General features: G+C 42.6%; 1 protein-coding gene across 1 annotated transcript in view; it reads right to left on the bottom strand.

Annotated features, from left to right (window-relative positions):
* Positions 1–272: 272 nt before the first annotated feature.
* taok2b (TAO kinase 2b) overlaps positions 273–15,256 on the bottom strand; it is a 55,055-nt gene continuing 40,071 nt past the window's right edge. The window contains exons 18-20 of the mRNA XM_064923562.1: positions 14,203–14,415; positions 12,505–12,687; positions 273–5,045 (exon numbers count right to left, since the gene is read on the bottom strand). Of these exons, the coding sequence (XP_064779634.1) occupies positions 4,140–5,045; positions 12,505–12,687; positions 14,203–14,415 (1,302 nt within the window). The 3' untranslated portion in view covers positions 273–4,139. The remainder of the gene's footprint in view (positions 5,046–12,504; positions 12,688–14,202; positions 14,416–15,256) is intronic.

The raw sequence follows: 15,256 nt of genomic DNA, 5'->3' as shown, positions 1-15,256 counted from the left end.
GACGCAATTGTGGGGATGGCAGTGTCAGATATAAAACACGCACAACTACAGGACAACATAGCCTATCAAAACGTTTTCATATCCGATAATTGTCGTGTCTAGTATAGCCTATCTTGTTCTTGGTTTGTATAGGCTAGATAAACATGCAGGATGCAATGATGACAAACATAAACCTTCAATCAATTTGGGAATATGCTCAAGCCTAAGCAAATTAATGCACATTGTAATATATATATATATATATACAAATAAAAAAGATAGGAACACCAATGTTTACTATCATTCATTTTTTATTTTGTATTACTTTGCTTTTACCCTCTTGTTCAACACATTTTAAAGAACCCTATTATTTTCCCTCAAGCTTGGAATCCCCTGATTGGAATGTTCAACTATGTTTACATATTAACTGAAAATTTCCCCTTTGCAAACCATGAAGTACAAGTCCACACAGAACAGTCTATCATCATCTAACCAGCTATGTCTGTGACAAAGGAATTGGGATCTCTTCTTCCTGATGTCCATCATGATTTCCTAGACCTTAAGAAATTAAGATAACACCTTTTACTGCACCCCCCCCCCCCCCAATACCTATGAATTAGCATGTTATGTTACCAACCATCCATCCACATATCAAAACCCACCAGTCTTATTTATATAAGGAGTTTTCTGCATGCACTGAAATTTCAACCAAGCATGAAGTATTAGGCTACAGGGGGACTTGTCAGAGCTGGTGTTTTTGAGATTGAATAAATAAATCACCCTGTTTGTACAAAGGAACAGCATCTTAGAATCCCTAGTTATAAACAGAGTCTTAGCTAACTGAATGAGGCAAACCCCTTTAATTAAGAAAGGGGAAGTTAAGTATTTGAGTAATATAGCCTTGGTGAGTGTAGGCTTAACAACCCTTAACCTTAAAACTTACTTCAACTTGCAGCACAAGCTCACTGACAAGTTGCTCGCACCTTGCAATGATGGTTTGCACTGTGAGATTATCATCTAAATTGTGCACCATTCTTTATCTTTGAACTCCATTTTGTTCTTCATGCTAGAATATGTGTGGGCTCAGTAGAATAAATTGTGAAATCTCTAGAAAATTCACCCAACGTTTTCATTTCAAAATCCAACAAACGAACAGAAACATACCAGAAGAGGTTAATAATGTTCATGTCAACCAATGTTGCTTCTTTTGGATGTGTCACCTTCCTTTTCATTGGGGTCAGACCTTTTATAAAGGTTACACAAGTGTCTTTAAAATGCAATAATGTTTGTTTGTCTAAAAAAGTGGCAATATAACTAGACTGTATACCACTCAACCAACACATGTACACACATGAATAATCAATAATTATTAATAAAACATTATTAATAATCATTAATACCTGTTACACACACCATACCTGACAATCCAATGTATATCTATTTTTTTTACACATTTTCAACCATAGCCCATAGTCAAAAGTGGCATTTTTCTTGCAAGATAAAAACACATTTTTGTACAAGATTACAACAACTATATATGGATTAGTAATGGTAATATTGACCTATAGAAAATGCTTTCTTAGTCTAAATCCTGGGTTCAATACTCATTGAATATATCAAAATTACTATGATCATTGTCGTTATTACTCCATAAAACGGATACATTTTTGTTTTTAAAAGAAAATAAACAAGAAAAGCCATTTCTCAAGCAAGAATTTTGCTAGGACTGTCTTGAGTGGGGAAGGGGAAACTTAAAACTAGCAGTTTTAGGTTTGGAACGCTCATCTTATTGGTCTAGTATCTGTCTGATGATGTCACCCAGACAAAAGCTGAAATTTCAGGCAGTCTTTTTAAACATATCGTACACTACAAGGTCATTATCATCATTTTCACAATATTATTCAAACCACAGTGTGGAAATATATATACACTGCAAAAAGTGAAGGTTAAGCAAGCCTAAATATATTACATTGAGTGATAAGTGTTTTTTTCTTGTTTTTTCTTACTAAGCTAAATTATCTCGCATAATTGGCAAATAATTGTGCTTATTTTAACCTTAAAAAAAGTCTTAATTACAAGTAATTTAACTTATTTCAAGGTTTTTCAAGAAGGTCAAATAATCACTCAATAGAAGATATTTAGGATTGCTTAGATTTCCCTTTTTGCAGTGTAAAACACAGGAAAATTAAGTTTGACTGCACTGGTCTTTAAATACCAGTGAAACTTGGACAACTAATACTGTACATTTCAAATGTGATTTTGGTCATGTTTACAAATGTTTTGTACATTTATGTAATGCATTGGAGCGACTCTCATGGACACCTATGTCATTTTTAAAGATAATAAATGCACTACATCACCAAAAGTATATGGACACCTGCTTATTGAACATCTCCTTCCAAAATCATGGGCATTAATATAGAGTTGGTCCCCCCTTTGCTGCTATAACAGCCTCCACTCGTCTGGGAAGGATTTCCACTAGATGTTGGAACATTGCTGCTGGGACTTGCTTACATTCAGCCACAAAAGCATTAGTGATGTTGGGCAATTAGGCCTGGTTCTCAGTCGGCATTCCAATTCATCCCAAAGGTGTTTGATGGGGTTGAGGTTAGGGCTCTGTGCAGGCCAGTCAAGTTCTAACACACTGATCTCGACAAACCATTTCTGTATGGAGCTCGCTTTGTGCATGGGGCCATTGTCACGCTGAAACGAGAAAGGGCCTTCCCCAAACTGTTGCCACAAAGTTGGAGGCACAGAATAGTCTAGAATGTCATTGTAATGCTGTAGCGTTAAGATATCCGTTCACTGGAACTAAGGGGCCAATCCCGAACCATTAATAACAGCCCCAGACCATTATTCCTCCTCCACCAAACTATACAGTTGGCACTATGCATTGGGACAGTTAGCATTCTCCTGGTATCCGCCAACCCAGATTCAGTCGTCGGACTGCCAGATGGTGAAGAGTGATTCATCACTCCATAGAACGCGTTTCCACTGCTGCAGAGTCCAATGGCGGCGAGCTTTACACCACTCCAGCTGCCGCTTGGCATTGTGATCTTAAGCTTGTGTGAGGCTGTTCGGACATGGAAACCCATTTCATGAATCTCCTGACGAACAGTTATTGTGCTGAAGTTGTTTCCAGAGGCAGTTTGGAACTTGGTAGTGAGTGTTGCAACCGAGGACAGACGATTTTTACACACTATGTGCTTCAGCACTCAGCGATCCCGTTCTGTGAGCTTGTATGGCCTACCACTTCAAGGCTGAGCCGTTCTTGCTCCTAGATGTTCCCATTTCACAATAGCAAAATTTACAGTTAACCGGGGGAGCTCTAGCAGGACAGAAATTTGACAAACTGACTTGTTGGAAGTAGCCGAATCCACTAATTTGAAGGTTTGTCCACATACTTTTGTATATATAGTGTATGTCATGGATGACGGAAAAGTTTTTGAGGTCATTTTGTTGTCCATACAAATGTCTCTCTCCATTCCAGGTGCCTTCATTATTTTTAATGAAACCGGGTCTGTTTGTTGCCTTTATAAACATTCTGTGTATTCATATTAATTTACATCAGCCTGTAATTCTTGCGTGGTCATCACACCATCCATTTAAGACTTCTTAAAGGCCTTGGTGACGTCCCGAGCCACTTGTTTTTAACACATCTACAAAATAAACCAAAACACTGTCAACAAATAAGTTATAAACCAATAAAATGTGTTTCGAACAATAGCTACCTTTCTGAATGCAGACTAAAACCAGCATTTTTTATTGTTCCCCATGTCTTCCCTTTCTGAAGCCATACAACACAAGTGTTTGCTAGATTATCAGGACACCACACACGACATACATACATTCACTTTTAGATCTGTTGTCTTTATCTCTTCCCTTTCCATGCACTTTCCCACCTATTCTCTCACTTCCTCCATTCCATTATAGAACATCATAGAAGAAGACATGGCTACCTTGAAGAGCAACCCTCAAACTGATACCTACCCCCTCCCTTCCCCTGCCTCACCTCAGAAAAAAGTCTGACACCATCATCTCCGCATCCTTTCCCCTCACCCACTTCAATGGTAAGACAGGTAGCTACATTCTCCCATCCCCGTCTACTCCCTACCTCCTGCTCTCTCTCGGGTGAACACCCTCCACCGCCTCCCCCCTCTTTAGGAGTAGGAGAGGTGGGAGCCGTTGGAGATGTGCGAGGTGACCGAGGTGCTGCGGCTCAGCACCCCGTCGCCTCCACCCGCCCCGCCAGGTCCCCCTCCGGATGCCGTCCTCCTCAGTGGCTGGGGGCTGTTCCTCAGGGCCATGAGGCTGGGACCGCCCCTGACGGCCAGCCCCCCGCCATACACCCCTCCCTGCAAGGAGGACGAGGAGGGCCCCGAGATGGAGGGGGGCGCGGGGGGCGGCGGCGGCAGCAGGGCCAGGGACTGAGAGGAGGAGCGAGAGGGCAGGTTGTGGGAGAAGTGATGGGGGTGCTGCGGGTGGGCCAGGTCGCCGCTGCCTCGGACACCGGCCCACTCCCTGTCCCTCTCCTTCTCCCGCTCCCTCTCTCTATCCCTCTCCCGCTCCCGGTAGAGCTGGGGTGTGCTTTGGTGGTGGTAGTGCTGTGGCAGGTGATGGCGGTGGTGGTGTTGTTGGGAGGAGGAGGAAGAAGAAGAGACTGATGAACGAGATGAAGGATGCACCTCCCTCACGTCCCTCCCCAGACCCAACCCCAGAGCCATGCCGTGAGAAGAAGAAGACTCCCCTTTGCTCCCCCCTCCAACACCCCCACCCCCTCCACTGCTACTACTGTTGTGGCTGCGGCGCGAGTGCGGCTGGGGCTGGGCATTCTGGGGGTGCATGCCATGGCTCCAGTGGCCCCCACCGGAGCGGAACACTGGTGGGGCGTTGGTGTAGCCCTGCTTGGGGTAGGCCTCGCTGGGGATGCCCGTGAGCGCCATGTTGCTGAAACCCAGACGGAGGCTCTCCGAGTCAAAGGACTCGATCTCACAGGCCTGCCGCTCCAGGAGGGTGCGGATGCGCTCAGAGCGCTCATTCTGAAGAGAAAGCATCTCCTCCTCAATCTGTGGGTAATAGGGGGAACAAGGGCACAGAAGTGTTGAATGTGAGAAAACACCCATAAACACACACACAGACAAACGTTTGTTTTACTATCCTTAAGGGGACCAAACAATTGATTCTCATTCAAAATCCTATTTTCCCTAACCCCTAAACCTAACCTTAATCTGAAACCCCTAACCCTAGCTCCTAAACCTAATTGTAACCCTAAACCTAAAATAGGACCGGTGAAATAACCCTAGTAGTCCTAATGTTCCTTTTTTTACTAACCAAAAACACACACACACACACACGCAAACTCACAAACAAACACACACTGAGATGTCTTGGATGTTTGTCAAAAAAATTCCAGGTTACAGTGCATTTGGAAAGACCCCAGCCTTATTCTAAACTCGATTAAAATCGTTTTTTCCCTCATTTACACACAATACCACATATATAATGACAAAGTGAAAACAGATTTGAATTTTTTGCAAATGTATAAAAAAATAAAAACAGAAATACCTTATTTACAGAAGTATTCAGACCCATTGCTGCATCCTGTTTCCATTGATCATCCTTGAGATGTTTCTACAACTTAATTGGAGTCCACCTGTGGTAAATTCAATTGATTGGACATCATTTGGAAAGGCACACACCTGTCTATGTAAGGTCCCACAGTTGACAGTGCATGTCAGAGAAAAAAACAGGCCACGAGGTTGAAGGAATTGTCCGTAGAGTTCTGAGACAGGATTGTGTCAAGGCACAGATCTGGGAAAAGGTACCAAAACATTTCTGCAGCATTGAAGGTCCCCAAAACCAGAGTGGCCTCCATCATTCTTAAATGGAATAAGTTTGGAACCACCAAGACTCTTCCTAGAGCTGACCACCCGGCCAAACTGAGCAATTTGGGGAGAAGGGCCTTGGTCAGGGAGGTGACCAAGAACCCGATGGTCACTCTGCCAGAGTTCCAGAGTTCTCCTGTGGAGATGGGAGAACCTTCTAGAAGGACAACCATGTCTGCAGCACTCCACCAATCAGGCCTTTATGGTAGAGTGGCCAAATGGAAGCCAGTCCTCAGTAAAAGGCACATGACAGCCTGCTTGGAGTTTGCCAAAAGGCAGCTAAAGGATTAACCATGAGAAACAAGATTCTCTGGTCTGATGAAACAAAGATTGAACTCTTTGGCTTGAATGCCAAGCGTCACATTTGGAGAAAACCTGGCACCATCTCTACGGTGAAGCATGGAGGTGGCAGCATGCTGTGGGGATGTTTTTCAGGAGCAGGGACTGGGAGACCAGTCGGTACCGAGGGAAAGATGAATGGAGCAAAGTACAGAGAGATCCTTGATGAAATCCTTCTCCAGAGCACTCAGGACCTCATACTGGGGCGAAGGTTCATCTCCCAACAGGACAACAACCCTAAGCACACAGCCAAGACAATGCAGGAGTGGCTTCATGACAAGTCTCCGAATGACCTTCAGAGGCCCAGCCAGCCAGAGCCCAGACTTGAACCCAATCAAACATCTCTAGAGAGACCTGAATATAGAGAATATAGCTGTGCAGCAACGCTACCAATCCAACCTGACAGAGCTTGAGAGGCTCTGCAGAGAAGAATGGGAGAAACTCCCCAAATACATGTGTGCCAAGCTTGAAGCGTCATACCCAAGAAGAAATGAGGCAGTAATCACTGCCAAAGGTGCTTCAACAAAGTACTGAGTAAAGGATCTGAATACTTATGTAAATGTGATATTTCCATATATATATACTTTTTTATTGTGGGGGGAGGCAAAAATGTCAAAACCTGTTTTTGTTTTGTCATTATGGGGTATTGTGTGTACATTGATGAGGGATTTGTTTTCTTCATATATTTTAGAATAAGACTGAATACTTTCAGAATGCACTGTATACAATAGGCCATGATTGATTTTGGCGCAATAGGCCTGGAATATTACCTCTTTACGTTTTGATAGGGTTATTTTACCTAAAATATTTTTGTCCTACTTACAAAAAATTAAATTAAAAATACACATCCCTGCAAGAGTGGCCCGAAGGGTGTTTAGCATCCCCAGTGACTCTGCAAGTGCTGAGAGGATATTCGCATGAACCTGAAGCCATAGACTCTGGCCAAACTCATGTTTCTAAAATGAATTCAAAGACACTGTAGATGGAGCCTAAAACAAGGCAGTCTATATTTAAATTTGTATTTAATTTAAGTCACAGGCTATATATGCAATTTATAGACTATGATGATTTAATACAGCAAAATCTTGTATCTCTTAAATGTAAAGTTCTCATATTTGAGGACCCTATTTGATTTTCTTTATTCAATTAAGTCTGTTATGAGAAAGGTAGACCCTGTCTGCAAAAACAGGGTGTCTGCGGAAAGCTGAGTATATTGGCTATTGAACAGTGCCTTCAAATCTTTGGTGTGCCTTACTACCATATGGGCATACAAATTTATAAGGGCAGAATGAGCTGATGACCTCATTTCAAGATGGCTGCTACCTACATTCAGGTTAGTGTTGTGAAGTATAATCAAAATAAACACTGAACACGTTGATATACACCGAAAGCCGGGACTCCACAGATCATGAGGATATCTTATTTGTCTGATCACCAGTCCCGAGAGTCAAAATGTTTGTTTTGAACAACGTATTCACCTAACATCTTACAAGGTAAGCCTCAATTTGGTCTGTGTTTGATCCATAGCTACATAGAGGGTATCAAATTAAACCTTAGGTTGGTAGGAACAAATTCAATGTTCTCTGATGATATATGACTTAATGGTAACATTAATGTCCACCGAGTGACTATATATTTTGCACATAAAGAGATATGAGGTTGCCTGAAGGCTACTATGGCACCTCGACAGTCTTGTAGCCAATGCTAAGTTTTCCAGGGATATGCAGTTGACCTGGGTGGGACAAAGCAAGAGGCACATCTAGTGTGCCAAAAAAGTGCACCACACCTGACACCACTTACTAAAACATCTGCCCATTTCTAGTTGTTAGGTCTAAGAATCAAAAACATTTCTGATATTGTTCACATGTTGTGGAAGCCAGCTCAAGTCATCAATAATTCACTTGTAGCTTGTCAATGAAAGAATGACAATATTTTGTGTATGCTTGATCCTGTGTATTCTGAACTATGTAACTCCTATCTTCCGTCTGATCATTTCCTCATAATCTCCCAGATGTCTTCTTTCCAAAAATACCAAGTTTTGTATGTCAATCATGTAATTACACATGAATAGCAGTTACTTTTGGGTATGTCTATTTAGGAGGAAATCTACATTTTGCCATTACATTAATATGCTTAGCGCTTAATGTCCCTGCCAGCCTAGTGTGTCGCACATGCAAAAGCGTCACAATTTATTTGTAGCCTATAGCCTTGAAATAATACAAATAATATAGCCAAAATAATTAATTTGCACTCCATATTTGGTTAGCTGTATGGCTCCTAACCTATTTAGAGTGTTTATATGCTGTTTAATATGACATGTAGCCTATTTGAAATGGCGAGCGCTTCTTAGTCACCTTTTCCTGTTGTTTATTAAAATACTTTTCATTCAAATCACATGGTTTGGTTTCAATACTTCAAAACAAAATGGTACAGTAGGTCCAGGTAGTCACAGAAATAGATGTGTGTTGGTTAAATTGTGATTTTAATGAATGGAGCGAATTTGGAGTGCTAGTATTTTGTGTCTTTGAGCAAGGAGCGGTTTTTAGCGGAGCAGTTGGAAAGGTCTTGGAGCAGGATGTGGAGTGCCGGAGAGGTGCGCAAGCTCCATGAGCGGGATTTCAGACCGCTCATCAACACCGCTCACATACTCTAATTGAAACTTAATATGTAAATATTTTACTAGAATACTCAATTAAATTGAAATATTGAATTCAATTGGTGCATTACAAAATCTAAAATATTACATTAAAATGCAATATCCTTATACAAATAAACAATTATGGAATTCAAATACAATTTCTGTTGCCACTAAAATTGCTCCATAGTTACATATCAGGCCCATTCAAAAAGTCCAAAAATGTAATCAAACTCTATCCACTACAACAAGGCTAGGCACTCCTGTAGATCTGAGAGGATAGATAAGCATTCTGGTAATAGCCTCTGATTGGTTGCAATATTGCTTCCACCTATCCAATTCGGTCAGATCTACAGGAGTGCCTAGAATGTAGGGGTGCTGGAGTTAAATATACATTCTTTGCATTTTTCAATGGGCCAGATATGTAACCTTGAATTTACATTTTGGACAAACATCCAAGACAAAAGTCCAGGACTAGGCAGTCAATTTGTAATTAAGCCATACTCTCAAGTCCCAGTTCGCTCCCTAACCCTATTTTTTGCCCTTACCCCTTTGATGTGTGCAGAAATGTAAGGTGGAAACTCCTTCACACTGGTTATACCTATCTAGTGGTGACCCGTCATTCAGGCTTGCCTGTTTTGTATGTTATTTTGACATTAATACGCATCACATATCAGTTTGCAAACAATGTAAAATATATATATAAATATATAATTGAGTTAATAAAGCTGCATACAAACATTGTCTCTTTTCTTTTCTTGAGTAAGGCAGCTCCAAAATGCAGGTGTTTCAGCTTAGCTCAGTGCTTTCTGTGGTGGTGGGGCAAGCCAGCAGAAAATACGGAGCGTTGAGCCGTGATTGGCTCAGTGTCCTGTCACTCATGGGGACACTACGTCACCTCCAAGTCTCAGGGTAGAGCTAGAAAATTCTAGCCCCTTGGGTGCTGCCATAGAGTTACAATAGAAGTGCCCATCCAAGGTCATTGGCCACAGATAAAATGACGTCAAATAACGTTATATGTACAGTAGCTTTGATTGGACTGATCATGTCAACATCATGAATCAAGTCGACAATCTACTGGCAAATCCTTTTTAATCATGTCATATGAAGAGAAATAATGGAGAAATTATAGATGAAATGTATCGGTATTCATCGGCCATTCGACATAACCATTACACAATGAGTTGGAAATCGCAAATTCAACAAGGAGTGGTTTGGAAGGAATCAGTGATAGTGGCTAACTGCAAGCATTGCAAAGCAATCACGAGCATGCTATTCAGTGGAGTGGCTGTGTGGCCCCAAATCTTGGATTAAGGGTCTCTATTCCAAGTTTAAAATGATAAGCATTCAACAGCTCAAAACAACTTAACTCGGAACTGTGAAAACTTGACTTCAGTGAGTTCAAGACAACTGGGAAGTCAGGAATAGTTCCCAGTTGTTTTGAAAGCACCATAAATCCAGAGAATGCCCGACTTTGATGACAAAATGTGCCCACAAAGGACAGCCGCGCCACCTTCATGTTCAAGTGAGCACAGCACAACAAGTTGAGTCCAAAAATAAAATTGTATGCTGTTGCATAAAATACAGTTGAAGTCGGAAGTTTACATACACTTAGGTTGGAGTCATTAAAACTTGTTTATCAACCACTCCACAAATTTCTTGTTAACAAACTATAGTTTTGGCAAGTTGGTTAGGACATCTACTTTGTGCATGACACAAGTACATTTTTCCAACAATTGTTTACAGAAAGATTATTTCACTTACAATTCACTGTATCACAATTCCAGTGGGTCAGAAGTTTACATACACTAAATTGACTGTGCCTTTAAACAGATTGGGAAATTCCAGAAAATGATGTCATGGCTTTAGAAGCTTCTGATCAATTGGAGGTGTACCTCTGGATGTATTTGAAGGCCTACCCTCAAACTCAGTGCCTCTTTGCTTAACATGGGAAAATTAAAAGAAATCAGCCAAGACCTCAGAAAAAAAATTGTAGACCTCCCCAAGTCTGGTTCATCCTTGGGAGCAATTTCCAAACGCCTGAAGGTACCATATTCATCTGTGCAAACAATAGTACGCAAGTATAAACACCATGGGACCACGCAGCCGTCATACCGCTCAGGAAGGAGACATGTTCTGTCTCCCAGAGGTGAACGTACTTTGGTGCGAAAAGTGCAAATCAATCCCAGAACAGCAGCAACGGACCTTGTGAAGATACTGAAAGAAACAGGTACAAAAGTATCTATATCCACAGTAAAACAAGTCCAATATCGACATAACCTGAAAGGCCACTCAGCAAGGAAGAAGCCACTGCTCCAAAACTACCATAAAAAGCCAGATTACGGTTTGCAACTGCACATGGGGACAAATATGGTACTTTTTGGAGAAATGTCCTCTGGTCTGATGAAACAAAAATATAACTGTTTGGCCATAATGACCATCGCTTTGTTTGGAGGAAAAAGGGGTTGGCTTGCAAGCCGAAGAACACCATCCAAACCGTGAAGCACGGGGGTGGCAGCATCATGTTGTGGGGGTGCTTTGCTGCAGGTGGGACTGGTGCATTTCACAAATTAGATGGCGCCATGAGGCAGGAAAATTGTGTGGAAATATTGAAGCAACATCAAGACATCAGTCAGGAAGTTAAAGCTTGTTCGCAAATGGGTTTTCCAAATGGACATTGACCCCAAGCATACTTCCAAAGTTGTGGCAAAATGGCTTAAGGACAACAAAGTCAAGGTACTGGAGTAGCCATCACAAAGCCCTGACCTCAATCCTACAAAACATGTGGGCAGAACTGAAAAAGCGTGTGCGAGCAAGGAGGCCTAAAAACCTGGCTCAGTCACAACAGCTCTGTCGGGAGGAATGGGCCAAAATTCCCAAAACATTTTACTTAAGTTAAATAATTTAAAAGGCAACACTACCAAATACTAATTGAGTGTATGTAAACTTCTGACCCACTGGGAATGTGATGAAATAAATATGTTGAGTAGTAAGACATTAGTAGCCCATGTGCCTCACCCTAATCATTTGGTATATTTACCCCTCTTAATTTCACCAACTGTTCTGACTTGGTGGTGCACATGTAGCCTATCACCTGTTTTAGAGAAATGTAATCATCGAATATTGTAAGCGCTTTCATTGTCTGCTTTATATGCCCCCTTTTTATCCTATGGTTCTGACTTGGTGTACAGGGAGAACACTAAGAATGGCCCATGTTCTGAATTCTGTCACTGTACATTTGTTTTAAGCAAGTCAGCAATATCAGCTATGTTTTTCTAAAAGGCAGTAACTGAGGCTGAATTAACTGTTTCGCTGCCAGACAAGGCTCTGCTGATAGCCAGGTCTAGCAGTGCATTGTTTAGTGTTGTGGCTTTGCTGGCATGCTTCCCACTTGTTTTTTTCTGCATCACCAAGATTTACATGCTAAAATCACCACGGTACCTATCCAGACCACAAATACATGCTAGGGTTAGGGAATAGGGCTAAGGGGAGGAATAGGGAGTGAGTTGGGACAAGCTGTATCTCTCCACCCCTTGCTCCAGGGTGATGGTTCCCCTTGGTACAGATCTAGGATCAGTTTCCCGTCCCCCAACTCTAACCATTAGTGGGGGAAATGATAAACTGACACCAGATCAGAGTTTAGGGGCAACTTCCCCCTACACCTACCCTCTGCTCCAGCAGTGCCCGGCGGATGGACACCCTCTGCTCCAGGTCCTTGGCCTCACGCTCATGCTGCGAGTCGGTGTGTATCTTGATCTTGCTCTGGTAGGCGTTGAGCAGCTCCAACTCTTGCTGCAGCTGGATCCGCAGCACCTGATACTCTGCCTCCTGCGTCTCATCCAATCGGAGCTGGAGTCAGAGTGGCAAATAAGGTGGGGCATCAGCATAGAAATAGGTGGAGGAAGTGGAAAAGGGAGTTCCACCCATACTTAGGCATAGGGAGACAGAGGGTCAGATCAGGGGATGTGGCGTATAGGAAGGGGATGTCTATCTTAGTGTGAGGGAGGTGTGTTAATTACTAAATGGAAATGTTTTGGGTAGATATTATTGACGAGTAGGGGATGCTCCGAGTGAATGTGGTTGAGTGTGTGATGGTTGAGCACCCTCCTCCTTCTTTCCATGAGTGTGTGATGGGGAAATAAGTGTGGTATTGTGTGACATGAATAGGGTGTCGTAGTTTGTTTTTCACACATGCTGTGGTATTGATGATAATAATACAGTAGAGACTGTATAGAGCTGGGTATAGCTTGTAACAATGCGAATAGGCATTTGGCTAGTAGCCCACAAGTGGAGGAGTGTGGTGAGGATAGGGACAAGGGTGTGTGTGGCTATTGTAAGGTGTTACATGAGGCTTTGACATATCGCAGATCTGTGCCGGTGGATGTGAGTCGGTGGTATTCCGAGACACAAGAGATGTTATGTCGCTTTCTGTGTGCCAGCAGATGTGGTGTCGTGTAGGGACAGAGAAAGGGGGTTTGGCTTGCTTGAATGTCTTGGACGTGTGTTGGTGCTACGTGAGGACCTAACGATGCATGTAACTGGGCTCTGTTCAGGAGGGCGCAACGCTGGGTAACGTTACAGATAGAAATGCCATCATTAGAGCTGACAGGATTCCTTTTTCTTCATGTCAGAGAGGAGTATATGTTCTCCATCATATATTTATATCTGAATATTCCACAACGTTGTGCCCCGCTGAATGCGGCCCTGCTGTTCTAGTAGGTATGGGTGTAACCAAAGATGGTTGATAAACGTCTTACTCAGGCAGTTTACCATTGGGGGAAAAAATGGTGAAGGTTTCGGTCTGTGTAAGTAGGCGTTCCCTCTCTCATGAGAGGTCTGCGTCTGCAGGCGTTCCCACGTGAGTTTGTGGTTCCTCCATAAACGCTGACACACTCACGTGAGAGGAAACGCCCACTTAAACTGATTTTTTTTCAATTAGAAACTGCCCAATAACAGCTGGCTCTGGTCTACTTATTGTCCCCTCCCCACTCGCCCCAAAATAAATTGCCAGTGAGATCTAACATCTCAGGTGTAATGATGCAGTTATAAATAGAATAGCGCTGATAATTCCCTTATTCTGACAAATTTCTATCTGAACGCTCCAGCCTCTGAACAGGCCCATGTTGTGCCATGCAAGGGAAGCCAGACCCAGGGCAGGGGGTATGTAGCTTGCTAGCCAAGTGCCGAGAGGGTATCATACTAACAAAGCGAGGACAAAGAAAGTGGGGTGACAGTGTCAAATCTGGGCACAGCCAGGAGTGCAGGCAGCTGGCTCGCATGCCCAGGCAGGGGTGGGTACGGTGCTATGGTGGGTTGGAGGTGGTGCGGTACAAAGAGTGTACAGCATCTCCTTGCCTTACTCACAGCCTGTGTGGACAGCATGTCATTGATGGAGTGGTCGTACTGCTCAGCCAGGATGGCCAGCTTACGCGTCTGCTCATCCTTCAGGCGCTTGAGCACCGCCTTGTGGTCCGACTTGGGCGTGTTCTCCAGCAAGTGGTTGCGCAGGGCCTTGTACTGGCGCGTCTGGATCTTGCACGTGTCCTGGAACTGACGCTTGATCTGGAGTTCTTTGGACTGGATGAGAGAGAGTGTGGCATGATGTACTACATTACCCAGAATGTTTTGTTTATAACATATCAGATTTTATCTTGGGCTCTTTCTCAATTTGTTTTTCTGATTCCTCACATCCTATTTCCATGCCTCCTTCTCAAATGTATTGTACTTCCAAGCTCCCCTCCCCTCTGACCTACTACTCCAATGGATTTTGAGGAGGCAAGAACAGAGGATGAGGAATCTATGAAAGACTAATTGAGAAAGAATTTGTAAAGATACTCTTAAAGGCTAACATAATGGTGTCCTGGTTGTCTCCTTACCAATACAGAAAGAGCGAGAGAGACAACCGTTTTGGCTGATGTGCTTGAATGTGTTCTTTTGAATATGTGAAGATCCAATATGTGTATAGGCTATATAGGGCTGTGGAGTGTACATTTCAATTTTTACAGAGGTATTAGTGACCTCAACATCACTTGTTTTTCTGTGGTAGTTAAACAAAAATAAATACATCTATTGAATGGCTGCCTACTGTATACCATGTCCCAACCCGAAGTGGTGGAACTCCTCCTCTGATTTAAACCCTATGTATGCATTAGTGGAGGCAGAATTGGGAAATACTCCTTGTAATGTCTGACTGGGAATGATTGGAACAGTAGAAAACATCTGCAAATTAAAGTTGTAAGGTCATAAATGGTTATTATCCATAATAGGATGTGCACTCCTAAAAAAAACAACAACAAAAAAAAACAAGGTGTGAGGCAGGGTGTGGTGTGTGAAAACAAATTCGTTATCCAATTCACTACCAATTCAGTATGTGTTCTGTTCACTTATTGTGAGGAAGAAAGTAATGTATTCCTACAAG

The sequence above is a fragment of the Oncorhynchus masou genome, chromosome 18, assembly GCF_036934945.1.
Source record: "Oncorhynchus masou masou isolate Uvic2021 chromosome 18, UVic_Omas_1.1, whole genome shotgun sequence".
NCBI classification, from domain to species: Eukaryota; Metazoa; Chordata; class Actinopteri; order Salmoniformes; family Salmonidae; genus Oncorhynchus; species Oncorhynchus masou.
This window is presented reverse-complemented; position numbering and strand designations above follow the sequence as displayed.